The 26,279-nt window shown below is 40.1% G+C and overlaps 1 protein-coding gene across 1 annotated transcript in view; it reads left to right on the top strand.

Annotated features, from left to right (window-relative positions):
• Window positions 1–2,433: 2,433 nt before the first annotated feature.
• Window positions 2,434–26,279, top strand: part of CA8 (carbonic anhydrase 8) — a 48,423-nt gene continuing 24,577 nt past the window's right edge. Inside the window, exons 1-4 of the mRNA XM_033063999.1 lie at window positions 2,434–2,570; window positions 2,896–3,087; window positions 6,724–6,848; window positions 24,846–24,941. Coding sequence (XP_032919890.1) covers window positions 2,492–2,570; window positions 2,896–3,087; window positions 6,724–6,848; window positions 24,846–24,941 — 492 coding nt within the window. The 5' untranslated portion in view covers window positions 2,434–2,491. The remainder of the gene's footprint in view (window positions 2,571–2,895; window positions 3,088–6,723; window positions 6,849–24,845; window positions 24,942–26,279) is intronic.

The following is a 26,279-nucleotide window of genomic DNA, read 5'->3' as shown; positions in this document are numbered from 1 at the left end:
TTCATTTCCAAAATATAATACTCCTTTAGAAGAAGAAAATGAATTTCCAGTCAGATGCATCAGAACTGATTATGATTTAGGGCAATGTTTGTTTTTTTTCCCCATGTGGTTGAACAATGATTCAAAGGAATCTACATTAATAGAAGCAGCTGGTGTGTGTTTTAGAAGTCAGTAGATGGTAAAACTTAATAAAGCCAGTTGGCTATGGGAGATGGGCATGCCTATTTAACACGATACCTCATGCGACTAAAATGCATGTTTTCTGTTTGTACTGATGTCAGGTGCTCAATATATGAAAAATGTCTGTTTGGGTTTTTTTTTCCCTCAGTAAACTGCCCCATGTTGTAATTTGGGTAGTATGAAACTGCAGAAGGAAATATGTGTTTCTTCTCTGCTCTTGAAAAATCCAACCCAGTAAAGTCTACTTCTTTTGCCCTATTTTCTTTTCACATTGCATGCAGCTCATGAACCAGTACTCTCTTGCTTCATTAATGAAGTTTCATCTCAGTCCTCTTTTCATCTCACACTCACACTGTTAATAATTTCTGCTCCCCTGTCAGTACTACACAGGAATCACAGGTAATGCTGCTGAGTTGGGGATCACTGAACACGATGAGCTCCACACTGAGATCAAACCCTGTGGATCAACTGCACAGGATCAAGATGTTATCATCTTGGGATACCAGAATTCATTGAGGTCTGGTCACTCTCTGTAAGTGGACTAGGATGGTAAGCAAAGGGCACTTCTTACCATTACAGCAATGCTGTTTGACTGCCTCTGTTACTTTTTCTTATTGCTGTCAGGGACTGCAGACTGTCAGTACTACGTTCTCGTTTCCCTTCCTGTCACTGATGCAAGTTTTTTGGGCCACTGCCTAGAAGAGATCTCTATAACAGAGGTCCCTTCTGTCCTTTCCTCCCCTGACAGAAAGAATATTCTCTAGTTTCATACATGGCTGTTTTCAAAGGAGAATGAAGAATCCTTTCATAACCTTGAACTGAGGCATCTTCATTTTGGGGAGAGAATTTCCTGAAACCCCCCATTTTTGGATAATTTGCAGTAGGAATTGATGCCACATTTGTTCCTGTAGGACAGAAAGGGCAGAAGTGGACTCCCTTCCTTATTCAGTGGCTTTCTTATCCTCACTGAGGGTCTCCATTCCTCCACAGAAGGGATACAATCCTCAGTATTGAAGAGTCAACAGTCACAGAATGGCTGACATTGGAAGCAACTTCTGGACATCATCTTGTCCAAATCCCCTGCTCAAACAAGGCTGCCCACAACAAGGAGCATGTTCAGACACCTTCATGGATGGAGACTCCCCAGCCTCCTGGGGCAACCTGTGCCAGGGCTTAGTCAATCTCACAGTAAAAAAAATTTCCTGATGTTTAAAAAAAACCTCCCATGTCTCAATTTGTGCCCATCACTACTGGTCTCGTTACTGGGCTCCACTGAAAAGAGCCTGGCAGATCTTCTCTGCATCTTCCCTTCGGGTATTTGAACACATCTGTGAGATCCCACTGAGCCTGCTCTTCTCAACAGAACAGTCCCAGCTCTCTCAGCCTTTCCTCATGGGAGAGATGGTGAACCCCCTAACCACGGTCATGACCATTTGTTGGGGTCTCTCCAGTGTGTTCATGTCTCTCTGTACTGGAGCAGCCCAGATCTGAACCCAGCACCCCGGGTGTGTCCTCACCAGCGCTGAGCAGAGGAGCAGGATCCCCTCCCTCGACTCACTGGGATCGCTTTGCCTAAAACAGCCCAAGGTATCTTCACCTTCTTTGCGGCAAGGGCACTCTGCTGGCTCATGTCTGACCTGAAGCCCACCAAACCCACAGTGGGTGGGACCCATCCACTCAATGCCCAAACTGCATTTCAGTCTGGCAGTCCCCCACCTGTCCCTAGGCTGTTCCTCCCAGTGGCCAGGCTTTGCCCTTCGCCTTGTTGAAGTGTCCCTGCGTGTCCTCGGGTGCACAGAGCGTGGAGGGGCAGCGGGAGCTGCGGAGACACCTACCCACCCAGGCTAGGGAAGCAGCCTGCGGATGCAGGGAGGCCGAGGGGAGCAGGGTCCCGCCGGGCCACAGACGGAGGCTGAGGGGAGCAGGGTCCCGCCGGACCACAGAGGAAAGCTCAGGGGAGCAGGGTCCCGCCGGGCACGGAGCGAGGCTGAGGGGAGCAGGGTCCCGCCGGGCACGGAGCGAGGCTGAGGGGAGCAGGGTCCCGCCGGGCACGCCCGCTGCCACCTCACCTCCCGCTCGCCGTGCCGCTGGGACAGCGCCCGGCTCCCGGCCCCTGGTGCTGCCCGGCCCCCGGTGCTGCCCGGCCCCCGGTGCTGCCCGGCCCCCGGTGCTGCCCGCGGCCGCCCCCGGCCCTGCCCCTGCCCCGGCGCTCGCCGCCACCCGCGGGCGGAGGCGGAGGGCGGGGGGAGGTCCGGGCGCGGAGCCGGCAGCGCCTCGCCCCGCACACGCTCGCACTCCGCACAGCCCGCCCATGGCTGACAGGAGCCTGATCGAGGGCGCCGAGCCCCCGCCGCGCCGGGAGGAGGCTCCGGAGTGGGGCTACGAGGAAGGTGAGGAGCGGGCGGCGACTGCGCCGGGGAGAAACTTTGTAAGGGGCCGGGGGAGGAGGAGGCAATGTGGGACTTTCAGCGGCGGGGCTCGCTCCCGGCCGTCCCAAGGCGCCGGCAGCGGGAAGCGCTGTCCCGCAGCGGGCGGCAGGTCCATCCATCCCCGGGGCGGGCGGCAGGTCCATCCATCCATCCATCCATCCCACGGCCGGAGGGCAGCGCGGGGCGGCGGCCGCGGAGCCGCCGGGTCCGGCCGAGCAGCCCCTTCCTTCCCTGGCCCGGCAGGGTCTGCCGGGTCCCCCGTAACCGCTCCTCCCTTGTGCCGCAGGAGTGGAGTGGGGGCTCATTTTCCCCGATGCTAACGGGGAGTACCAGTCGCCCATCAACTTGAACTCAAGAGAAGCTAAGTATGACCCCTCGCTCCTGGAAGTGCGTTTGTCACCGAACTACGTGGTGTGTCGTGACTGTGAAGTAATCAACGATGGGCACTCGATTCAGATTGCCCTGAAGTCAAAATCAGGTATGCTGAAACACGGCCTCGATTTTCCCGGCTAAAGCTTGTGTTGCCTGAAGACTCGCTGTTCTCATGTCCTGGAGGGTAGGAAAAGCAGCTTTTCCCAGCAGCGAGCGGTTGTGCCCATTGAGCATGGACTATGCCCGGTGAGAGTGTTGATGTTGACTTTGGTAGGAAGAGGAGCAGGTGTTGCAATGGGAGTTGCAGATTTCAGTGCCAGACTGGATGGTCAGTGATACTGCTTCAAAGCATGACCAGAATTTCCTCTTGTGGTGGTGGTGGTATCCAATTCACTGGCATTAACAGCTGTCTGCACTCAGAAGCAGTACAGACTATTGCTAAAATAGTTTAGTGCCTAACTGTTCTGTACAGCTGGCAAGATTTGTTCATGGTTCAAAGACCATGTAAGTTTAAAATGCTTTTTCCCATTAATTTGAGTAGGTTCTGAAGAGTGAGTACAGAATTGGACAGGTTAAGATAGATACACCATTTATACATGCTTACAGTATTGATGAGGACCAAGTAGAAGGCAGTCCTCATTTCTTAAGGGATGACATTTTTGGTGTCACTCATCAAATATGATTTAGAAGCAAATAATAAAAGAAACAATTCCAGCATAAGTGAAGTTGCAGTATCTTATCCAGACCTTTCATCTGAGTAAACTATTCTGTATGAAGGAGGCAAGAAAGTTGGGAGAAAAAAGTCCATTTTGCTTTCCAGCACTGCAGTAGTTCTTACCATGTGTTTGGAAGAGCCTCCATGCTATTCCAACCAATCTTAGCTAGTAACAGCCCTTTGGGGGCATTTAAACAGCTGAACATTGTTAAACCATGAGATATTCCAACTTTTATTTCTTTCTGAGAACTCAGTAGTACTGGGAACTACAGCTGTGCTGAGGGAGTCAATTCAGTTTACAGTTTTTTAAAAAGGAAGGGATTGTTATTTTAATAATGATGCTTTCCTTTATAATTTCCTTTCTATGATAATTTCCATGTATTTTTGCGACACAGAACATTTATTTCCATGGAATTTTGCAGATTTTCAATAAAAGAGAAATGTACTTCCAGTCAGCTTTACTGCCTTCATCAGAAGCAAAGTTCTTTTCCCAAGGGATAAGGTTCTCCCTACAGGATCAGGAATTCTAGAATTCTCCTGTGGAGGAAGTGAGAGTGACCACAAGTGACCTTATCATTTGCATGCCAAAATGCAGCTCCTTCCATCCTGCCTTTCCCAAGGGCAGTTTGTACCTTAGTAGTGATAATTAATGAGATGGGACCAACACACCTAAATGCCTTTGCAAAACCATTAAGAGAATTAGAAAAAAGGAAAGACTTCTTTTATACTTGAATGCAATGTGATGCCAGACGGATGAGTCTTGAATTATAAGAAAATGTGAAATAGAGAAAAAGTTTATGACTGAAGTATGGAATTATGATTTAGGGAATCTTGGTTTAGTTTCAGCTTTTCCTTAGATTTAATGTTATATAATTTCCCATTTTCCATTTGTAATGTGGGAATAATTTAGGAGGGAGAAGACAGCATTTATTAAACCTACCTAGAGGATGAAATAGTTAATAAGCTGTGTTTGAACCTGGCCTAGTATTCTGGCCATTTTCAGGGATTTCAGAAACTCCTGCAGTTTCTTTTCCTCACAGGAGATCTCTGATGACAAATCCATTTAGCCAGATTATTTTGTTGGGCATTATTGAGCACTGAATGCTTTTAAAACTCTATCCAATTAATGTGCAAGAGATCCTCATCTACTGTAATGTTGACAGTCGAAGAAAAAGTTCTTTATGGAAAAAGTAAACTGATTAAGATACATATTAAAAATAAATTTGTCATTATTGGTGAATGTTTTTATCCTTTAATTCAAGACACATGGGCCATATGGAATTCCCAAATCCTTCTCTTTATTTAATTGCAAACATTTTCACAGCTGCTTTCATTTTGATAGTGGAATATGTGTTGTGCATTAGATGGAAGAACCATGACCAACTATGAAATAGTTCTTGGAAATAAACTTTTCGAAGCTCCTGGAGATCCAGAACTATATCATATAGAGAACATTTTTTCTTGTTACAGTTTTTCTCAGAGCAGTGTTTTAAAACAGAGAAAATGCTCAATTTTCTTAATTGAGATTATTATTACTATATTATTGTCCTAATTGAGCACTGATTGAGTATCATGATTCTTTTTATTTGCCCAGTCTTCTAAATGCTTCAACTGTTTGTTTCCCTGAGTGTTTATCAGATTTGTAGATTTTCCCTCTAGGAGATATAGGTATAGACAGAATATAGATAAAACAAGGTTAAGAAGCAAATCTTAATCTATAACTACCTTTAGGACATTTCATTTTAGAAACTTTTAACAGCTGTTAGGTTAGCTGTGAGGAATTATTAAAGGAGGATTAATTGGAATATTTGACTTTTTTTTTTCTTCCAATGTACTTGGTAATGAAAACCATAATTGATCTTTTTTCTTTCAGCTTTTTACAGTTCCATACCTTTGGTTTTGTGTTTGTACACATGATTCAATTGCTAACTTATGTTTTAGTATTACACTACCTCTTGTGCTCCAAACTTAGGCATTACAGTTTGTGTGTCAAAATAGCTATATATGATGGAAGTAATTCCCTAAGGCTATATTTCATGCAGTTAAATAATCCTTATCAATTATCAGAGATTGTAAAATATTAATTCCAAGTCTGTGAAATGTAAACTAGAATTTAATGGATTCTGGGGAAGACTGTGAATGCCCTTAATAAAAATCAGCCCTGCCTGGAAGCCAATATTCAATGATTTTAGCGGGAAGTTACCTCCAGCTTGTGGTATAATATTTGATCTAAAGCAGATTCAGAAATCCCTGGGCGAAATGTTTTCCTTGATTAATTCCATAGCAGATTGGGCCTCACAGTTGCTTGCTTTTACTACTTCTGGTGGAAGTCTCTATTAATGTGAAAGTACTGACTTTATACACTTTTTGTGCATGTGTTGTGATTGTGGGCAGATACTTTTAAGAAATTCCAGATGTTTGAAAAAGTGAGGTAAGGAAAATGCATGGCTGCCTAGAAGCTATTTTTAAGTAAATGAGGTATGCTGTTTTTTCTCTAGTCTGTAGGTTTGATTATATTTTTGTATGGAGGTGTTCAGAATCTCAGAAGCCTGACAGGTGGTATATGACTGAGCACCTTTGCCTAGCAAAATATTTGCAATCAAAAGTTTTCTGTCCATTTCTGTGACCCATAGTAAATACAGGTGATGGAGGTTAAACATTTGGACAACTTGGAGGTTACTTGCCAGTTCAATTCAGAGCCTCTACCATCTGTTTAGAGCACGCAGTTAATGTCTTGTAGGACAAATAAACATACCCTCTTCTCACTGGTAAAGGTACAATGCTTTTGTTTGGTGTTCTACATCATAAAACTAAGAGTTCAGTATGACAGCAGTTTTACTGTGTTTCATAACTACCTCAATTACTGTTCTGTACCTGCAAGGTTTTTCAGAAGTAGAGGTGACTTCCTCTCTGATGCCACTAATAATATAGAAGACTGCCACTAACTCCTTGCTGTATTTGGAGAATATATTTGGTGTCTTGTCTGCTTTGAAGGGCAAATTCTTTACCACTTATCTTCTTTCCCAGTGTTAATAGGGGGGCCATTACCTCGGGGGCACGAGTTTGAACTACACGATGTTCGATTTCACTGGGGGAGAGAAAACCAGCGTGGTTCTGAACACACGGTTAATTTTAAGGCCTTTCCCATGGAGGTAAGAGTGCACTGCATTGTATAACACCTGTGAAATGCAAAAGATTTCACTTAATAGCCTGAATCCTTGGTAGCCCAAAAGTGATTTCCTTTTAGCTCTGCATGCTTTACATTTCAACCACAAAACTATCTTCCTGAGGTGTGCTTTAGTGCAGGTAAATTAGGATATGCATCTGGAATAGAATGCCTCCAGCAGTCATCACACCATTTGATTAATTGGTCATAAAGTTAACTTGCAGAATTATTAACTTCTTTCTTATTAGTGTTCTAACAAGATCTACCATTTCAACACTTCCTATGTCACCTTGACTAATAGCTATAGATGGGGAGAACTAGCCACTGGAAATATTTCCATGGTGAGTAATAACAATTTAGGTCAGTTTGGAGTAACTGTAGAGCAATTTGTTCATGAAACAGCTTTACATATTTGATAATCGAAGATTATGTGACAGTCCTCTGGATGTTCTGCGAGATCTTAAAGAAGTACACTATTTTGAAATAAAATCAAAGTGATAATGCAGTCAAAAAATTCAGCTCCTCATGGGGTTCATGTCATAGGCAGCACAAAATGCTTGGTCCTACTTCTCCTGTCCTCCAGCAGCAGTTGTACTACTTCACTTCCCACTGTTCCATTGCTTACAGCTGTCAAGGAATGACTTGGAGTATTCCTTAACCCCTGGGCTGCAAGACTACTTTAACAGATACCAACCCAGATGTTTGGTGACTTCAGCTTTGCATCTTTTGTTTCATTTGTTGTGCACTATTTGTTTTAAAGGAACTTACGATTTTTCAGAGTTCTTTAAAGTATTTTTGCCTTATTTATCTATCAGAATCCCTCATGAGTCTGAGGCTGTTTCTTTTTTTCACTGTTCTCAGTGCTAGGAAATTTATTATTGTAGTGTTCATAAGTGCCTGACTGCTGGAATAGAACAGTCTTATGGAAAAGAATATAAAAATATTAAAGAGTATTAAAGCAACTACTGCAGAAATAAGTGTAAAAATCTTGTGGACTTACATCATCCATCTAATTCGTAGGGTTGTTCAAATACTTTCTGAAAGAGTTGTGGGTCAGATTTTGGTCTGCTATTTGCTATTTTGCACTGGTCTATCACAACCCCCCCAAACTTACTCATATGGAGTTTTCAGGTTGAATTGAGTCAAATCGTAGAATCATTTAGGTTGGAGAAGACCTTTATGATCAGCATAGTCTAAAAAGTCTAAACCTAATACAGCCAAAATGCTACCTAAACCATGTTCGTAAGTGCCACATCTATGTGTAGATCCCCTCTGCAGGTTGATTCTAGGCAGGTCCTGGAAATGCAGAATTGCTGGAATGGGTAAGACTCATAAACCAAAGGGAAAACAAGGGAATGGCTTCTGCATCCTGGTTACCTGGCATAATATATACAATATGATTTATATGGGCAGTAAGACCTTCAGGATACTGCAGTGTTCCCCTGAGGCAGGAAGTAGCCAATTCATTATAAAATTGCTCTGCTTAGTGCTTTTCTTCAAGGCTGATCCAGTATGTGGTGATTGAGAAATATTCATATCAACTGTGCTGAGAACTATACCTGGGAATCTATCAGGGTTTTCTGTCTCTTTGTTTGTTAAAGATCATTTGCAAACAGTCTTGGTGGTATGTGGAAACAGTCTATTCTTAATCTGCAGAAAACCTAGAATTATCTACTCCAGATCAGCCTAGAGAAAAATATGCTTGACCCAGAGATACAAAACAACAAACTTAATAAGTCAGAAGGGATTTCATTCTTCACCTACTTTGAAAGCAGTACAACAGCTGCACAAACAGAATTCTGGCACAGCTGAAGAACATCACCTGGAGGTGAGCAAGCCAGTGTTTTTCTGTTTCCAACATCTAAGCAGCTTTCAACTAAACTCTAGCTTCCAAGAAATAATTATTGATGCAAAATAGCAGAAAAAACTTGATCCATAATGCACTTTAAGTACTGTGTGAATGTTTCATTTTGTAATCAGATATATTCATATGGCAGAAAATGGCCAGTTCATCATCTTCTGCCCCAAGTTGCAAGAAAGTGGAGAGCAATTTTTTTGACAGATGAACTGCATTTCCTTCTGCTGTATGCACAAAGAGCTGTTATATTAATTCCCTGTCAAATTGTCCAAATCAAATATTATATTTTAGCAATAATAAAATGGGTGCTTGTGGCTACTGTGCATGTTTATGTAGCACACCTAAGACTTTCCATTCCAGACATAGCCTTGTCTTTTTTTATTTTTTTTTAATTAACAATAGCTTTGATCAATGGACCAAGAAATCTTATTTTCTTAACTTTTGACATTGGCATTGGTTTATGCAGTTGTTGGGAATCATGATATTCTAAATGTATATTTGCCTTGATTTCTACTGGGTTTTACAGATTGACAGAATATGCTGACTTGAAAGGGGCCCACATGGACCATCCAGTCCAACTCTTAAATAAATGGCCCATATGGGGATTGATCCCACAGTCTTGGTGTTATAAGCAGCATGCTCTAATTAGCTGAATTAAGTTTGTGGTTACTGAACACAAACATCAATGGATGCCTATTTTGGCTACATCCAAGTAATCTAGTGTAGTTTCTGCCTTCATACAAAATAAGCTGGCAGTTGTTTGTGCACCAATGCAAGCCTAGAAATATGTTGAGCACCAAGTGCATAAGTTTGGGTCTTTTTCAAATATAACAAATCTAGTAGGTAATTTTCCTAAGGAACTAGAAATAATTTCCATGGCAAATGATAGGGATTCTCTTTTCTTTGTGAGAGGAAAACAAGGAGATAAGCAGTAATATGAAAATGGTTACATTAACAACACAACAGATTGGCCTAGATTACACGCTCTACTACTCTATTTTAAAACCTGAGCAGTTACACAAAAATCAGCTTTTAGGTTGATGAGATCTGAGGTGACCATCTGAGACTAATTATTGTTTGGAGCAGCAGTGTGGTTTTTTTTTTTAGGGCTGAATACTATACAACTTTATTTTATTACACTGGACAAAATAGTTGTGAAACAGCTTCAGATTATTGTGTAATGACCTTTGCAAAAGATTTTCAAAAAGTATAATTTTTCAAAGTTTGGAAGACTAATCTTCAATTATTTCCTTAGTCTCTTCATCTTTTCATGTAATTTCTATAGAAGAAGTTAGGCAATATCCTGTATTAATTGGGTAATATCCCATGTTTCTTAGTGCAAAAATCCATTACTTCTTACTACACAGCCAGGGCCTTTGCATGTGGTTAGGATATGTAGTTTCATGGTAAAGTTGGTTAGATTACAAAGCTTGTGTAACCTCTGGATCAGCTTCTTGAGCTAATACATATTGTCCTAAAATGTTGTTCATGTGTCTTGGAGGCTGAGTTCTTTGGTTTTTTAATTCTTATATGAGGTTCAGCAAAGATGTGTTTTCCACCTTCCTTGTCTGAAGAAACCAGAAAGTAGACAGTGATATGCCAGTGCTTTCATTTTCACTGAAAAATCTGTGTTTGCAATAAGTCAGGAAAGCAGGAGAAAACAAAAACATTTGTCAAAAGTAAATACAGTAACACCTCTTCTTAAACCAAGGAAAAGCAGAGGGCTGTAGGTACCAATACTCCCCTCTATTTCTTATGAAAAGAGCATGAAAACTGTTCTTGCCCTTTGGCCAAGAATCGGAAGGAAACTTTTGTGCCACTTTCTCCTTCTCACCAACTACTAGTGCGTGTAAAAGAGTGCTACTTTGCCTTTTGGCCAAAGATACCATGACATATGCTAAATGTTTAATAATGGTCTTAACTGAGAGAATGTTTCTTGCCAGCAAATGGAGCAAATATCTGTGTCTTACAGCACCAATTTCCACAAAGCAGTGAAATCCACATTTATATGTGTGATTTACCTGAAGCTGATTTACGTGTAGGAAAGAGAGGAACTATTTGGCATCTTTATTCCTCTCCTTGATGCCAAGAGTATGGGTTGGAGAAGGAGGAAAGGCAAATGAAGAACTAATCAAACTGACTCTTTCCCTTACCTCTGATGTGTAACAGGGAGATGGAAGAAGACAGGAATTACAAATTGCTGCTATTAATTTTTGTTAACAAAGTGAAATGGGAGCAACTAAAAATGAGTTCCCATTGTATCCAATCTCTGTATAAACATGGCATATTTTAGTACCAGGCTGAATAAACTTACAGTCAAAGAAGAAATCAAGCAGGAGAAAGTAAATCACATGATAACATCAATACAGGTTTATGGAAAAAAAATTGTTTTACTACTTCTGAAATGAAGGGAAACAGGGGAAATATAAGAGGGCCTTAAAGTTGCCTCTTCCTGTTAGTCAAATGGTGGTGTCACCAAAGGCGTGAACTGACCATAAAGGCACAGTTGTTTCCAGGTTCCTTCTCTGAAATAAAACTGTATCAGGGAAAAGAAAAAGGTTCCTTTCACCACTTGAAATACAACCAGGAGGATAATTCTCTGTAATCAATCCTCTTTAAAATGTAGGATTACATTAGCTGCAAACCATGTGAAAGCTCTCAGTAGAAGTGGGTTGGCAGAAAATAATTTAAAAAAAATGTTTCCAAGATGTGCAGGAAGATTCAAAACTATTATTGTTTGTCCTACATTTTTAGAGTAGAACAGAAGAAAATACAGCTGCTGGAAGGACCAAAATCAGTTCTGGACAGGAATAAAAACTGTTCCTTTCTGTTGCGTAACAAAGAGCAGACTAATTCTATAGACTCTTTCAGAGTAACTGAAATACCTGCTGCAATGAAGGTAACATAGTGCAAAACACATATCCTACCCTTGATTTGATTTAAACCATGATGTTTTCCTTCAATAACAAGAAATGCTGCCGAAAGTGCTCATCTAACAGTGTTAAAGCTTTAGGGCTTCAGGTTAGCTGCTAACATTACAGTTACCTACTAAAGCTTTTACAGTCTTCAGCGTGGGGTTTTCTCTGTGCCTGGCTCTGAAATCAGGTATCGGCACACAGTGCATCCCCTTTCTGGCCTTTCTGGAGAGAAAGTATAATGCTTTCAACACAGAAATTTACTTTTGGCCAACTTTTAATATTCCTTGCCAAGGTTATTTAACCTTGCAGTCTCTTTTCATAATTTTCCTATTGCCTTATCTGGACTAAAAAATAAACCAGAGTACTTGCAATTGCAGTAGAAGGCCTGGGAAACAGTGTGCTTGCCAACGTGTCTCTCCCTTATTCAGAGACTTACAAGTTGCAGAAGGACTGGGTACGTGTGAATGCAAGCTGAATTCAAACCACAATGACAGTAGTTTCTTTATTAGAACTATGATCCAAGTAATTATCTCTAAATGATAAACCAAGGAATAAATCTAGTTGCCTTAGTTGGTTGCACTGATTGCCTGCTTGTGAAAAAAATAATGAATTCCTCTCATATTGGCAGCACAAGATCTTTGAATGAAGGATATCTATGAATTTAACAGTAGGCAAAAAGAACAGATTGCAGAAGAGTTTATGTAGCTTCATGCTGAGGTCTGGAACTCTGCTCAGGCACTGTCCAAGTTTTCTGGTGGAATTTTAACTTGTTACTAATTGTCTTGGACAGTCTTCTAAACTTTGGAATTTTCATTGCAGGTGAACACTCTAGCTGTGATTAAACACAGTGTGCTTTATAAGGAAATGATGACATTCTTGTAATAGCTGTATCCTTGCAGTATATAATTTTTGAGGACAGAATTGTGGAAAAAGACAGGAAAATCATGCCAATATTTAAACAGATGTTTTCAGTTTTTGTTTTCTAAATCTCAGTGACTTCTACAAAAAAAAAAGCAAATTTTAACATGTTGTGTAGATGCCATTTAGGAACATAACTATAGTACTTAGATTTACACAGCACTCTGTGGGCAAAATTTGTCTTAGCACCAATTCCAGAACTGTCAGTGAATAGTGGTATGTGGGATCCTAGTCCCAAATGTGCAGGTGTTCAGGTATTTTTCTGCATTCTTCTATGTTTCGTACACTCTGCAATCCTCTAATTGATGTGACTTCTGTTTGGATTTTTTGTGGCGGGTCAAAGCTGTGAGGTCTTTGTCTTCTCCCAGTATACAGGGAAGCATGAAACCAGCAACAAGATCAAGAAAAAATTACCATCATTGTAAAAGCACACATGATCAGCTTATGACTCCTGAGATTGCTAGTGCTTTAAGTTCTTTCAGTATTATGTTTTTATTGTTGTTGAGGGTTAATTTGACCTGAGTAGGCACATGCAGTCTTTGGAGCATACTTTGTTTTTGGGCAATTTGCCAATATGAGCTTTGATTGACTCTTGTTTTTCTCACTCACATATAGTCTTAATTTTTCAGGAATGCACCTATGTGCTTTGTGTTGAAAATTCCTGAAAGCAGGTGCAAAAATGGGCTGATGTACTTGCACAAACATGCTTTTATCTTGTCTGGCACCTGAAAAAAAATTTAAGTTAAGCTCTGTGGAAAAAGGTACGCATTTTTAGAGGTAGTAAATGTGATTTCCCCTCTGTGCAAAATCTACAATGTATTTATTGCATTGTGGGAGATGTATGAGCTGCCAGACACCAGGTCAAAGAGGAGTGGTGTTAACAGTGTGTACTGATGCCTCTTTATCTTTTTGCCCGTTTTTTAAGAGTCATTTTAGTTTTATGTGGAGAAGATTTGTGGCCCATATGCACGTAAATCACTTTTGAGGTGGCAGTTGCAATCATCTGTGATTAGTAACTTCTACCAGGATGGAGAATTTTAATATTCATTGAAGAAATAAATAGTTCAAACTGAAAATGACTGAGCAGGGTGGGACAAACTAACAGGAAACAAATTGCAAGAGGAGAAAAGTTGGGTGGAGGAAAAGAGAATGAGAGGAAAATGAAGGGCAACTGGAGAGAGGAGCCCTTCTCTGGGCTCCCCATTCCACCTAATCTCAGTCTATTGGTTTAGTTCTGCCAAAAGCTATAGGCATTCTCTGTTTTGCCCATAACAGAGGTTTTGCATGAAATTTTCTTGCATCCCTGCTGGGCCAAGGTAAGATGTTCAGTTGCAGCCTGTTTGGTGACACTGCATCCTTGTTGAGGCAGGCATGTAACAGAGCTCTTAGCATACCCTGTGGTAGCAGCAGTGTAGCCTCTGGCACTTTTTAAAAATATGGGATTCTTTTCCATTCCTTGAGCAGATTTACAGCTTTGCCTACTTACTCTACTTACATAATTGTCTTGCTGGCAGTGCTTGTATTCGTGGATATAGAGGTTGCTACTGCACAATCCTTACAGAAAGCTCTGTTCCCCAGCTTTAACATAATGGCTACTTATGTAGATGGTGTGGGAGAAGACCTTCTGTAGTCTCTTAGCAGATGGGGCTTCTAAAGCTAGTTTGGAACTCAACAAGATTGCTGCTCAAGTCTTTGCCATTTTTCTTGGCTGCATGCTCTTGCTGTGATTTGCTTCAGTTGTACCTAATTTTACAATTTCTGCCATGTTCCTTGCTGGCACTCTGCATGTATTTTGCTTCAGTTTCCTGCTGCCTTGGTTTTCCTATTTGGTTTTCCTTGGCACTTTGCCCTAGCCACTAGGCCTAACTGTTTTGCTTATAACTTGTTGAAGAAGGGGAGAGGAGATTCCTTATTTTGTTGTTTTCCATGCTGCATGCTTGAGTCAGGACCAGTTCCAAGACTGGCCCCAATGCAAAGTAAATACTCTAAAAAACAGAATAGCTTTCTGATGCTATTCCCAAATTTGTTATTTGTGCTAATGGTGCAATCGTGGCCCTCAAGAGGTAAAGGATGAAACTTTTAGATCATCTAATATCTGAAAACCTTAGGAGGCTTCCACAAGTATTTGCTGTTATGCCTGAGTGCATCACAAGCACAAATAATAAAATCCTTAAAACATCAGTACAAGGGAGATGAGTTCTGCTATTGCCAAGGAACTGGTAGAAAACAAGTTCAAAGGGATTAAATAGTTTGTCCATGGTCACACGTGATGCCTTTTGTAGAAGTGGTGGAGAACTGACTCATAATTCCTAGATGCTCGAATTCTAGTAAGAGTTTCAGACACTGTAGTGTTGGAATACCTAACTTGAGTTGTAAATCCCATTTCAGCAATTTAACCACAGGGCTATCTGATGCCCTAGGCCATGGACCACACTGTTGTCAATGAGATACTGGTCATTCCTGACTTTTTACTTTCCCAGCATTAAGCCACATAATGAATTGAACTGGGAAGCAGCTTAAGTTTAGCAGAATTTGTTGAGTTCATGGAACTGTGGAAGAGGAGAAAAGTATAGCACACTACCACACAATCTGAAAACTTGGAATTCAAGATAAAACTGTTGGAGAAGGATAACAAAGTTTATTATTTCAAAGGAAGCTTAACCAACATTACAGGAAAACAAAAACCTGACTGAGTTTCCTAGGGGAGTGTATTATGGAAGAACAACTGCTTGCTGGACAAGAGTCAAGATTATGACTTAGGAAGATAATATGCAGCTGCAGATTGTCATGTCTTAAGACAGGCCATTACCTTTGAAACACAGATAACTGTGGGATACAAATCAGTTATTAAAAAAACTTGGCAAATTAACAGGAAATGAGTGTTTTCTATTCTGCCTTCATGAGAAAACCACTATTGAAAATTAGTGATTTAAAACCTTCCACATACGAACTGTCTGGTTTTAAATCCAAGACAGCAGATTTCAGGCAACACTTTGGAACTGGACATGCTTTTATTAAATACTTAGTCATATAAATAACACTTCCAGAATTAAATACTTAATCCATGGCTTTTCATGTTTTCTGTCTTCTTGATGATATTGCTAGTCTGTAATATCATCAACTATCCATCAAGGTCCAGTCTTATTTCCAAGCTTCACCCTATTGTGAAGCTGTAAAAGCACAGGCAGACTTGCACATGCGCCCTCTCAGGCTGGCAAGAACCCAGAGCGAAGGTAGGCTGGAGAATCTTGCAGTAAAACCCTTGGTTTTTCCTTCCTGGCTTTCATATTTCAAAGGAAGGAAAAAGAAAGACTTGAAAGTGTATTTGTTTCTGTTAGCATAGGTAAAGGCAGACCCAGGGCACTTCAGCCTACATGTTTGCTGGGGCCAAACACGGTAGGGAACAATAAGCTGCTCTGTGGTGCTCCTTGCTTTGCACACTGAGCAGAAACTTGGCACAGTGAAGAGCCTGGCCTGTGAATCTGACAGTAATGACTGTGTAGCTGTTTAGTTTCTTACAGTAGGTTGATACTGAAAGTTGGCAGCATAGAGACAAGGATATTTTGTCTTTTTCAATCATTTTCTTAGCTTATATACTTACATTACAATAAAAAAAAAGTTAATTTGGAGTAATTATTTTAATTTCTTTTAATCTCCTGTGTGTGCCAGTAGACATCAGATGTGTTTGTGATTTCAAATGTGAGGAGAAAATAAATACACACAGATGATAAATTATGTATCCTCAGTTTCCCCTACACCCTATGATGGTTTTGCCAGTGATTTTCCTAAGAAACGGGCAATCTAATATTACATATCAGCAGCTTCTGTGGGCAAATAAGGAGATAGGTGAAAACATCTATGTTGCAGTTGCATTAACCGTGAAGATTCTTCTTTTGAAAAACTTTTTTAGACCTTTTGGCTTCTTTTCCCAGAACAGAGAGTGCTGGTTGGATTTTTATGGTTCCCATTACTTTTCTTTTTAGCTTACTGTTTGTAGCTGTCGTGTTTTGAGTTTTTCCATGTACATCAGTACTTCCTGCTGTTAATTTCATTTTTTAAATGGACCAATAGTTCTTTGTGTAAAATGAAATGAGGATGCTGCATATGATTAGACTTTTCAAAGGGAACAGAGATTCCTGTTTAATATTAGATGTTGCCATGTTTTTATTATTCTGTTATGTAGATATTTCTTTAGTGAGTTTGCCAAAAGAAACTGCAATAGTGTTTCCTGAGATGGTGCAAATAATTCAGTAGTCCCACGATTCACTGCCTTTTGAGTAGCACATCTGAAGGTATGCCACACAATTGCTTAGACTACTTCTACTTTCACTAGGCTGGCTTGTTTGGAAAGAGAATAGATTTTGAAAGGTGACTTTGCAGTCCTTGCTTTTATGATTCAACAAAAATAACTTTTTTTTACAGCTTTTCTTCTTTCTTTCAAAGATGTTCATGGAAAGGAGAGCACCAGTCAGCAAAGGTTCTGTACTACCCTGGTGTCCCAGTCAAGCATATGTTCAGCATGTTTTAGCTGTGAATTTAGTTTTTGACCTGAAACATGTAGTATCTCACACTGTGATTGTGAAGTTGTTTGAACAGTATCTCCAGAATACCTTGTGCTCTGCTCCATCTTGATTTACATGCACCTATTTTCTCTGATCTTAGATTACAGACTTCTTTGTTCAGGGAATGTCATCTTGTTCTGAACATACTCGGAGCCTGACGATTAATGTGCAGACAAGAGCTGCTCGATCTTTAACACTTTCAGTGAATTATAACAAACAAAAGTTCTGCAGAAACTGTGCTTTCCCTTCTCCTACATTATGTTAATCAGGAGATTTTTGATGCTAACAGTGTTGTCATCTGTGTTCATTGGCACTGCTTTCAGTTGTCTCTCTTAGTGGTGAACTTAGTGTTGCTTTCAAAGATAGGCAGAGAGTTCCTTTTTTGTAATTTTTTCATTACAATGGTTTGTGTATGGAATTTTAAAGAGGATTTAAATTATACTGAAATTTGGTGGCATTTTGGCACCTATCCACTATAGAAGCCTTGAAAAATTCAAGTCTGGAAGCATAAACCAAGTGCACTAATTTATAACCTAACGACATTCTCATCGTCTTGTTCATTTTGCCCAGAGTTAATGATCTAGTAATTTGCTTCTATTAGCATTTGCATTTTCAAAGGAAGCATATTTATGTTGACTGAACTGTAATGTTTAACCATGAAGGCTTTTTTACTTTATGGGTATTTGTTTCTTTGTTTTGTTGCATGAAGTATGTACACGTACTCTTGCTTCTCCCAAGACATTTTCAAATATTCTCTGTATCAATTCCATTAACTTTATTTTCCTAAACCTCTCCTTCAGGCTGTTAATAACTAACTTTCTGGTTTTTTTAATCACTTTTCTGGAAGCTGTGTGCCCTGGTCATATCCTTGGTTCGGTCCCCTTGTGAGGATTTGGAACTTAATTACTGTATGTTATGGTCACTGCCAACAGCTTAGTCAATTGCTTCCTGAAACAATTCAGTGCCAAGTCAAGTATCAACTCATAAATTCTTGTGCACATGTAAAATAGAAAGACACAATTTTTCCACATTTTGTCCCCCTGAGATATTGCTTACGCAATATTTGTGCTGTTGAAATTACACATCATTATTGTACAGCTAGACTTTGTTGTCTTCCATTATTACTGGCTGAAATCCCCAGCTTCATTTCATCCCTTTCAGTCCAGGAAAAAGCCTTCCTGATGGCACTAGTTATATAGCCAGAGTTTGCCATTTTTACTGTTCCCTACTCTACTTTTATGGCATGTTGTGAATGAAACTGGAATTTACTGATCCCTGGCAAACTTGGGTAAGTCCAGGAGAACATTTATTATCTCTACAGTCTTTACCAGAGGAATTCTATAGCTGCTTTAATTTACCTTAGATTTACCTTATATAGATTTATCCCTGAGATGGTGTTTATGGAATCAAGAGAGTGTTTCAACTCTTCCTCAGTAGTGATGGGAATATCACAAAACCCAATCTGCTCAAGATTTCCATACTCATGTTTTAGGTGCCCCTCTGAATAAGACATGATGATGCAGTATTCCCATTAGTATTTTGATGTACAGCCTGTATTCATTGAACTAAGAGTTGGGGAGATATGAAAGTAATAACAAATCTCTCTTCCTTGGTAGATTTGTTGAGAGGCGCCTTCTATCCTGTAATATTATTACACTAAGCAGACTTTTCTGGAGCTTGTAACAGCTGGTTGCACAGCTAACAAGGAATAGCTGTATATCCTAGTTCTGAGCAAGGAACAAAGGTTACTAGAAGATTAATTTACACATGATGCAGCATGCACTGAAGAAAGAAACTTTTGTAATAATTAGCTTTTCAATCAAGAGTGTAGAGAGTGGAAAAAATGCAATGGTTGATTGTGCCAGCTGCAGAGTTTCAAGCAGCCCACTGATGATTGCGGTCAGATATTCCAATTGATCTAAAGAGTAATTGTTTAAAAATTATGGTCTTCTGCTGTGCATAGAGCACAAACAGGAGCCTGTTAAACAGAAGAATCCTCTATGTCATAAACTCTTGCAATATGGGTTATGGTTGCCAATAAGGTTGAGGCAGGACCCACACCCAGGCTGGGCAGGTGTTTCTTGTTGCCTCCTGCTGCCTGAGCTGACAGTGGTTTTATCAGGCCCCTGTAGAGCCTGGTTCTGGTGCCACGAGGGTCAGGAGAAGTTTTGCTGTTGGCATGTTTCCCTGTGACTCCTATGGAGAGTGATCTTGGTGCTCTGTTCCAAAGTGCCTGACTTAGCCAGCGGAAATATAGCACATTGAAGAGCAAATTAGGGTTTCAGTCATTTAGCAGTAAGTATTCATAAAGAAAGGAGTTATAGCATATGAGCTGCTTTCCATGGTAGCAGGACATTCGAGACTGTGCAGGTTCATAGCAAATTTGCAACATTAGGATCATACAGGAGTGCAGAAATGATGGAGCAGAGTCCTTCTTCTCCCCTTACCATTAATCAGATATATCATAACAGATGATGAGCTGTGATTTATTTCAGGATGTATTTTCCTGTAAGAAATTAGCCTTTGTGATGTTTGGTCTGACATTTGGGTGACACATGGACACCATGTGTCACAGTAAGGGACTGAGCTAGTAGCAACTTTACTGACATTTTAAGAGTTGGGCAAGCTTAGTTGAAAGTAGTCTTAGGTGAAACATGGTCATTCAAACAAGTGGATGACTGAGGAGGTTTGAGAAAGAGGAATCAATAATGAGATGCTGATTTGGTGGTCACAGGCAATTCATGCCTGGGCTCCTGAACAGAAAATCCTGAGGAATGCAAAAGAACAACGGGTAAGGGACACAGGTTGCAAGAGATGCTGATTAGGTACAAGGAGAAATAAATTATGGGGGAGGTCAAGCACTGAACAGGTTATCTAGAGAGGTTGTAAGACCTCCATCATTGGAGACATGCAAAACTTAGTTGGACAAGGACCTGAACAACCTGATCTGGCTTTGAATTAGTAGCTAACTTTGAAATTGGTGCTGCTGTGAAAGAGTTGAACTTCAGAGGTGACTTCCAACATAAATTATGCTGTCATTATATATTTTATGTGTGAGCTGGGAATAAAGTAAGGTCATCAACAGAGCTTAAAAGATCATTTTTGCTCTCAGTGAGCTTTAGACCCTGCAGATTTCCACTGAGCAGTCAGTGGCCCAGACAGGGGAAAAATATACATTTTTGTAACTGTGTTTTTTATTGAGAGACTCTGGCTTCCAGAACTGATGAATGTGATAGGTCACATACAGTGACTCTGATTACTACCAGAATCTGTCATCACAGGACTCCAATTTTGTCTAAAAATCTACCATCAGGCCTTTTCATGTTGACATAGAAGGCATTTTTGTGGTAGAGAAAGGAATGGATTTAAGGGGTAGGGTTTTCATTCGATAAATGTTTATTGATTTTAAAGCTAGAATCCCAGGTCCTTACTCAGTTAAGAGAAAGTCCTGTTTTGAAAGAGGCCCCCTGTTAATGTCTGTCAGCTTTTCCCAAATAAGGATTGGGTTCGGTAGCCTTTTGGTTGAATGGGGGCTGGATGAAAATTGAGAAGTTTCTCAGAATTTGTTCCATACAGAATAATCTTTGCAGGGGGTCTACTCTGCTACCTGGAGTGACTTCTTAATCTTCACTGTGTAGGAGAGTCTCTCCAGCTGTTCACAGAGCAAATAAACTTTATCAGCACTTTATCATTATTTGCCTTCATGAGTTTTCAGTTTATCTGATTTTAAAGAAGTCACAGCTACAATTCTTTGATTTACAGCTGTAGTGTTAAAAGGCCCAAAATTATGGTTTCTTCAAGAGAAAAGTGGGGGTTTTGAGTGCTAAGGATTTTCTGATAGCTTTCAGATTATTTTGTAAAAATATACTGCCTGGCACATTAAACTAGCCACCGATAATCAGTAATAGCATAGCTGACACATTTTGGCTGTGTAGAACCATCATAACTACCAAGTATCAAAACATTACCTAACAAGGCGAGCAGAGCCTTTCCTGCCACACTGACATGTGTGCTTGCTTTGTACTCTGAATGAAAACTGCACAATGGGAAACTGCCAGTGCACTGCAGCCGATTGTTTAAAAAGCCCTGCGTGGGGCTGACACTCCTTGTGAGTGAGCACTTTTCAAACAGCTGTCCCAAATAAATGTGAAAATGAAGGTTACTAAAATACAGAACATTAGTAGCCTCTGTGATTATTCCTAATTGTGAGATATTGAGGCATGGATATGATGTTGTCCATGTGCATGGGCATTATATCTTATTGACAGTTTCAAAGTTTGTATTTCTCTGTGCGTATCTGATTCCCATAAATATTACCAAGAGTTACAGGCCATGTTTTATGTGGTCTGTACTCTCAAGAGGTCAGATTTGTAATGTTTGTAGACTTGTTGCCATCTTTTTTTGAAAACTGTTGTCTGATGTTTATATCTGATGTTACATTACAAATAAAAAGAAACACACGAAAGTCAGAACAGCTCCAAAGAGCTACACATATGCAGGATAAAATGGATTTAAAAACCCCACGCTTTACTACAAACACTTCTACTTCCTTGCTACCTCACTTTCTGAATGACATTTTCATGTACTTACCCAATCCTTCTTTGAGCTACATTTTTTCTGCTTTGTAGAGGAAATAATTTGACTTCCATTTATTTAAGTGCATAACCAAATGAGTTTAATTATTTCAGTGTGCATGCATGGTCTTATAAAGTTAAAACAAATGATATGTTGGCCTGCTGTTAGGAAGTATCATGGTATTAATTATTATTTTCCATTAGGTTGCCTATCTAATTTCAGTTTGTAAATCTGAAATGATTGAACATTTGCTCTGTTAGCAGTGGTAATTAGCAAGCTAATGATAGAACATTTTCTGTGAACAGCGAATTCTGAATATCACCTTGAGTCAGGGCAGGGGAGCATAATAAATACACTGCACTGTATCCAGTGTGCTGCTGTTAGCAGTACCAATAAGGGATGCTGTGTAGAAGGAGCATATGAGCCTGACCACTTTTTGTTGTACTCCCCAGACATCTATTGTCATGGGACTTGGAGTGCTCTCTACCTCTTTTCTTTAGTGTTTATCACAGCAATTTTGCAACCTGCTGTATAAAAAACATATCACTAATCCACTGTAAATATGGCCATCTTTAATAGTAGAATCTTAAACACAGATCAGAAGTTCATTCTACTTTGGGTATTAGCAACCCAGTACAAAATGATGGATTTTGTTTCAAGGACAACTGCTATGGAATTTAAACATCCTTGAGCAGACCCTCAAAGTCACAGAAACCTTTAGACCAGAAATTGCTGATTGCCTATTTTTCAGTATCTTTAATGATGTTGATTACTAAACCTGAACCTAGTCTGGGATTGTCAACATTACCTCTACGTATATATGTACTGCTGCACAGACTAGTTCTAGGGTCTTAACAATTTGTAGCATTTCACAGAGGTTTTGGTATCATTTTTCTAGGTGATGTGGCCTTATCATAGGAAAATCTGTGCCCTGATGAACCTGCTGCCTAAGAGAGGACGATCTATTTCTGGATAAACCAGGGTCATTGCTTGGACAAGTTGAATTGCTTGTTCATTTCCCTCTTTTTGGGGTTCAGCATTTTCCTTTTGGATCTATGTGCTGTTGTCAGAACGCAGACAGATGTCAGATTAGACTTCACCTCCAAGGGAATGTAACATGCAGAATGCCACCGCAGCTCTAGCCAAGATCTGCCTCTAGACACAGGCAAAGTCACGGTCCCTATACAATATTTGGGGATCTTCCTTGGTGCTGCAGTTTCAGCCACCAAGGGACAAGCTTGCTTTGACATGCCCAGCCAAGAAAGTCGTGGTGCCACACAGCACTGTCCTCGTAGCATGAGGTCACTGCCATCCCCACTGCGGTCACCACAACCTTCTTCTTTCACAGTTCCCTCTTCATGTCAGATTTTGGTGCGGGCTGTGGGACTCCGTGATCCCCCTCTAGTGGGGAGCTGGTGCGAGCGCCAGGCTCGTCTCTGCAAAGTGCGGTGCTTTGGCTTTGTCTTCCCGGGTGTTGGTGGTTCTGTGTCTGCCAACCAGAGCCTTGGAGACTGAAATCTCATTATTTGATCCTCTGGATTTAAAATCTAAAGACAAATCAGATGTGTACCAAAACTTTTTATACGTGATGAAATGCACACAAACAAGTAAATGCATGGGCTTAGATTATATTTACATTAGTATTCTCATGTAAAAACGATTGATTGTATATGCTAAGAATTTTTTTTTTTTTTTGCCACAGTAGATGCCTTTGAACAAAATGAATAATAAAATTATTTGTGTCATAATCTGGAATTTAATTTAATTTACAATATGTTCATTTAGAAGTTTGTATTCACTTTTGAAATAACAGTCATCAGGAGGAGTGCCTAAATCTGTACTGGAAATAAATAAGTGGAGAGTGATTGCTTGAAGAGCTGGTATTCTGAAATGCTGAGATGCCCGAATGAACTCCTGTTGTGTAAGGGGCAATAAGCATTTCAGACAGGCTCTTTCTCCATGTATAAATAAACAAGATAAGAAGATACACTGTTTTAAATACTGATTTTGCTGAAGGTGGAAACAATTATAGTTGTAAAAATGACATTTTAACTTCTTAGACACATGACTGAACAAAGCATTGATGATAATTTTACAACGGAAATTAAGTCTAAGAGTTGGCAGATAAACTTCAAAGCAGCTCTGCTTGGGATGTTGAAGCTCTACAATGTTATCAGGCTTAGGCACAGAGATTCATGTTCAAAATGCATATTACCTTTCCATAACTTCCTTCCTTCCTTCCTTCCTTCCTTCCTTCCTTCCTTCCTTCCTTCCTTCCTTCCTTCCTTCCTTCCTTCCTTCCTTCCTTCCTTCCTTCCTTCCTTCCTTCCTTCCTTCCTTCCTTCCTTCCTTCCCTCCTTCCCTCCTTCCCTTCCTCCCTTCCCCCCTCTATTTTCCAGCACTTCCCCTCAACTTCCTCCCCTCCCTTCTTTCCTCCCTTTCCAACTTCCAGCACTTTTCTCAAACACTACTTCCCAGATTATGCTGTGACACTTCACCTCAGCAGACTTTTTGTTCGCTATCCAGTGTCTACTGCCTCCTATGTATCCATGCATTAACTGCTTTACTCTGTACAATCCCTTTCTTTCAGCATTATCCTTAAGGTGTTCCTCAAGTCACTTTTCTCTGCTTGATTTTCTCTGTGTTTAATCTTTTCTGAAATCACTTTTTGCTACTGACATTTGAATGATTTATCTTGGGAGGTAGTGTGTGAGACAAGTGGTACAGTCAATGATAGTACAGTCTAACGTGGGCTTGGACAGCCTATGTCCATAATAGTTCTCCTATCTTGGGAGAGAGCTGGCTGACTGAGAGGGAATGTTGGATTCCACTAGCTGAGATTATTTCATTATTAAGATTGAGGGAGTTGTTAAATCATCATTACTATAGTCATTCACACTTTTGATGTAGATTTTTGGTAACTGGCTGTACATCACTTTATCTGCAAATTTGTCTCTTTTTTTTCTTGGTGTTCCTGATATTTATAATAGTAAATCCACTTATCCCTGCATGCACAGCTGTGAGCATGCACATGTGTGTAGTCATGCATGCGCACACAACATGCTCAGGCTTTGTTAATTGATGTTAATTGCTGGTGGTTTTAATTACAAAACATATTTCTCTATCGCTCTATTTGCACTGCTTTGTTTTAGCTTCATCTAATGCACTGGAACTCCACACTGTACAGCAGCATTGATGAGGCAGTAGGGAAGAAGCACGGCATAGCTATTATTGCTTTGTTTGTGCAGGTAAGTTTCCTGTGTTACACTTGTTACAATGCACTGTCATTTGTCTGATGATAATGAGGTCCTTTCCATATTATTTAATTTTTAATGATTTGATAATAGAAAACAATGTATGACTGCTGGTATTCTATTTGAAAGATATTTTTCAGTCGTGTCTTCTATATGTGTGCTAAGCAATCAATTCTTGTTTAAACAGGATGTTGGAAGTATGCTATTTAAAGAAGGAATAATACATGGTTAGATATTTTTCTGTGACTCTGGCTATAAGTAGACATCCAATCTTCATTCCTCTGAGGGCAGAATCAGGGCTGTCAGGAGGGACAAGTGCTTCACTATCTGTGTTATTAATTCCTGGCTGGGTCTGCTGTTTAGAAGTAGACAGAGGAGAGGAGGAAAGTTTGAAAAAAAGGCCTACAAACCCATTGGCACTGCTGAAAACTGGTGGTGGGATTGTGCTTTCCTGAACACAGGGACAAGTGTGTTTCTTCACACAGGACAAATGTGAGGTGGGGTCATATTACTTCTTCAGAGGCTGAGAGTATTAACAAGACTTGCCAGAGACTCTCAGAAAAGGCTGCAATGAGGAGTCTTAAAGCTTCCTGGGGACAAGGTGTAATGAAATCTGGGAAGTTAGCATTATAATTTAATTGCTGTTGAAGGTTTTTCAAGGTCTGCACCCTATAAAGATTTTTAGTTTTAGTCCTCAAACACCAGATTCTCATCTGCCTCATGAGAAATGGCAAACTGTTTTATTTAAATGGGTTTGGAGGAAGAGGTTTAGAGTTCATGCTTAGATCAAATGGATTTTCTTTCACAGTGGTATTATTAATTTGTCATATTTCATAACGAGTTTATGAGTGCCTTTGAGCTTTACCTCTGAATTTAAAGGTACATTGATTACTGCCTCAGCACTCAGATGGAACTGCTAAAAATGGAAGTTAGAAAGTCTTCAGCTTTGTGTCCTAGAGGGCTGTGTGATAATTGCTTATGTAAGTCACCTTCTCATTCCAGCAGAGGTAACCTTCGAGTCAGTTAGAAAGTTATATATAAGTTCTTAAATAAATTTGAAACTTCAGTGATACATTTTCCATTTTGGGTCCCTCACCCACATCAGTGTTCTTAAGCATTCCAGAAAGGCTTTTTCATGAGCCAAGAAAGGCATCATATATTTACAATTGACCAAGGAAAAATAATATTTAAGCTGCTTATTAAAGGGATAGGAAAACAGGGAGAGGAAATTTGGTGACCACTTTTTTTCTTGGTAAAGGCATGGAGAACTAATTTTGTGCCACAGTTCTCAAAATACATTATTTTAAGGTCACGGAAAATATTTAAGTGACA

This window comes from Catharus ustulatus, chromosome 1 (genome assembly GCF_009819885.2).
Source record: "Catharus ustulatus isolate bCatUst1 chromosome 1, bCatUst1.pri.v2, whole genome shotgun sequence".
NCBI lineage: Eukaryota > Metazoa > Chordata > Aves > Passeriformes > Turdidae > Catharus > Catharus ustulatus.
Note: the sequence above shows the minus strand (reverse complement) of the source record. Positions and strands in the feature narration are given on the sequence as shown.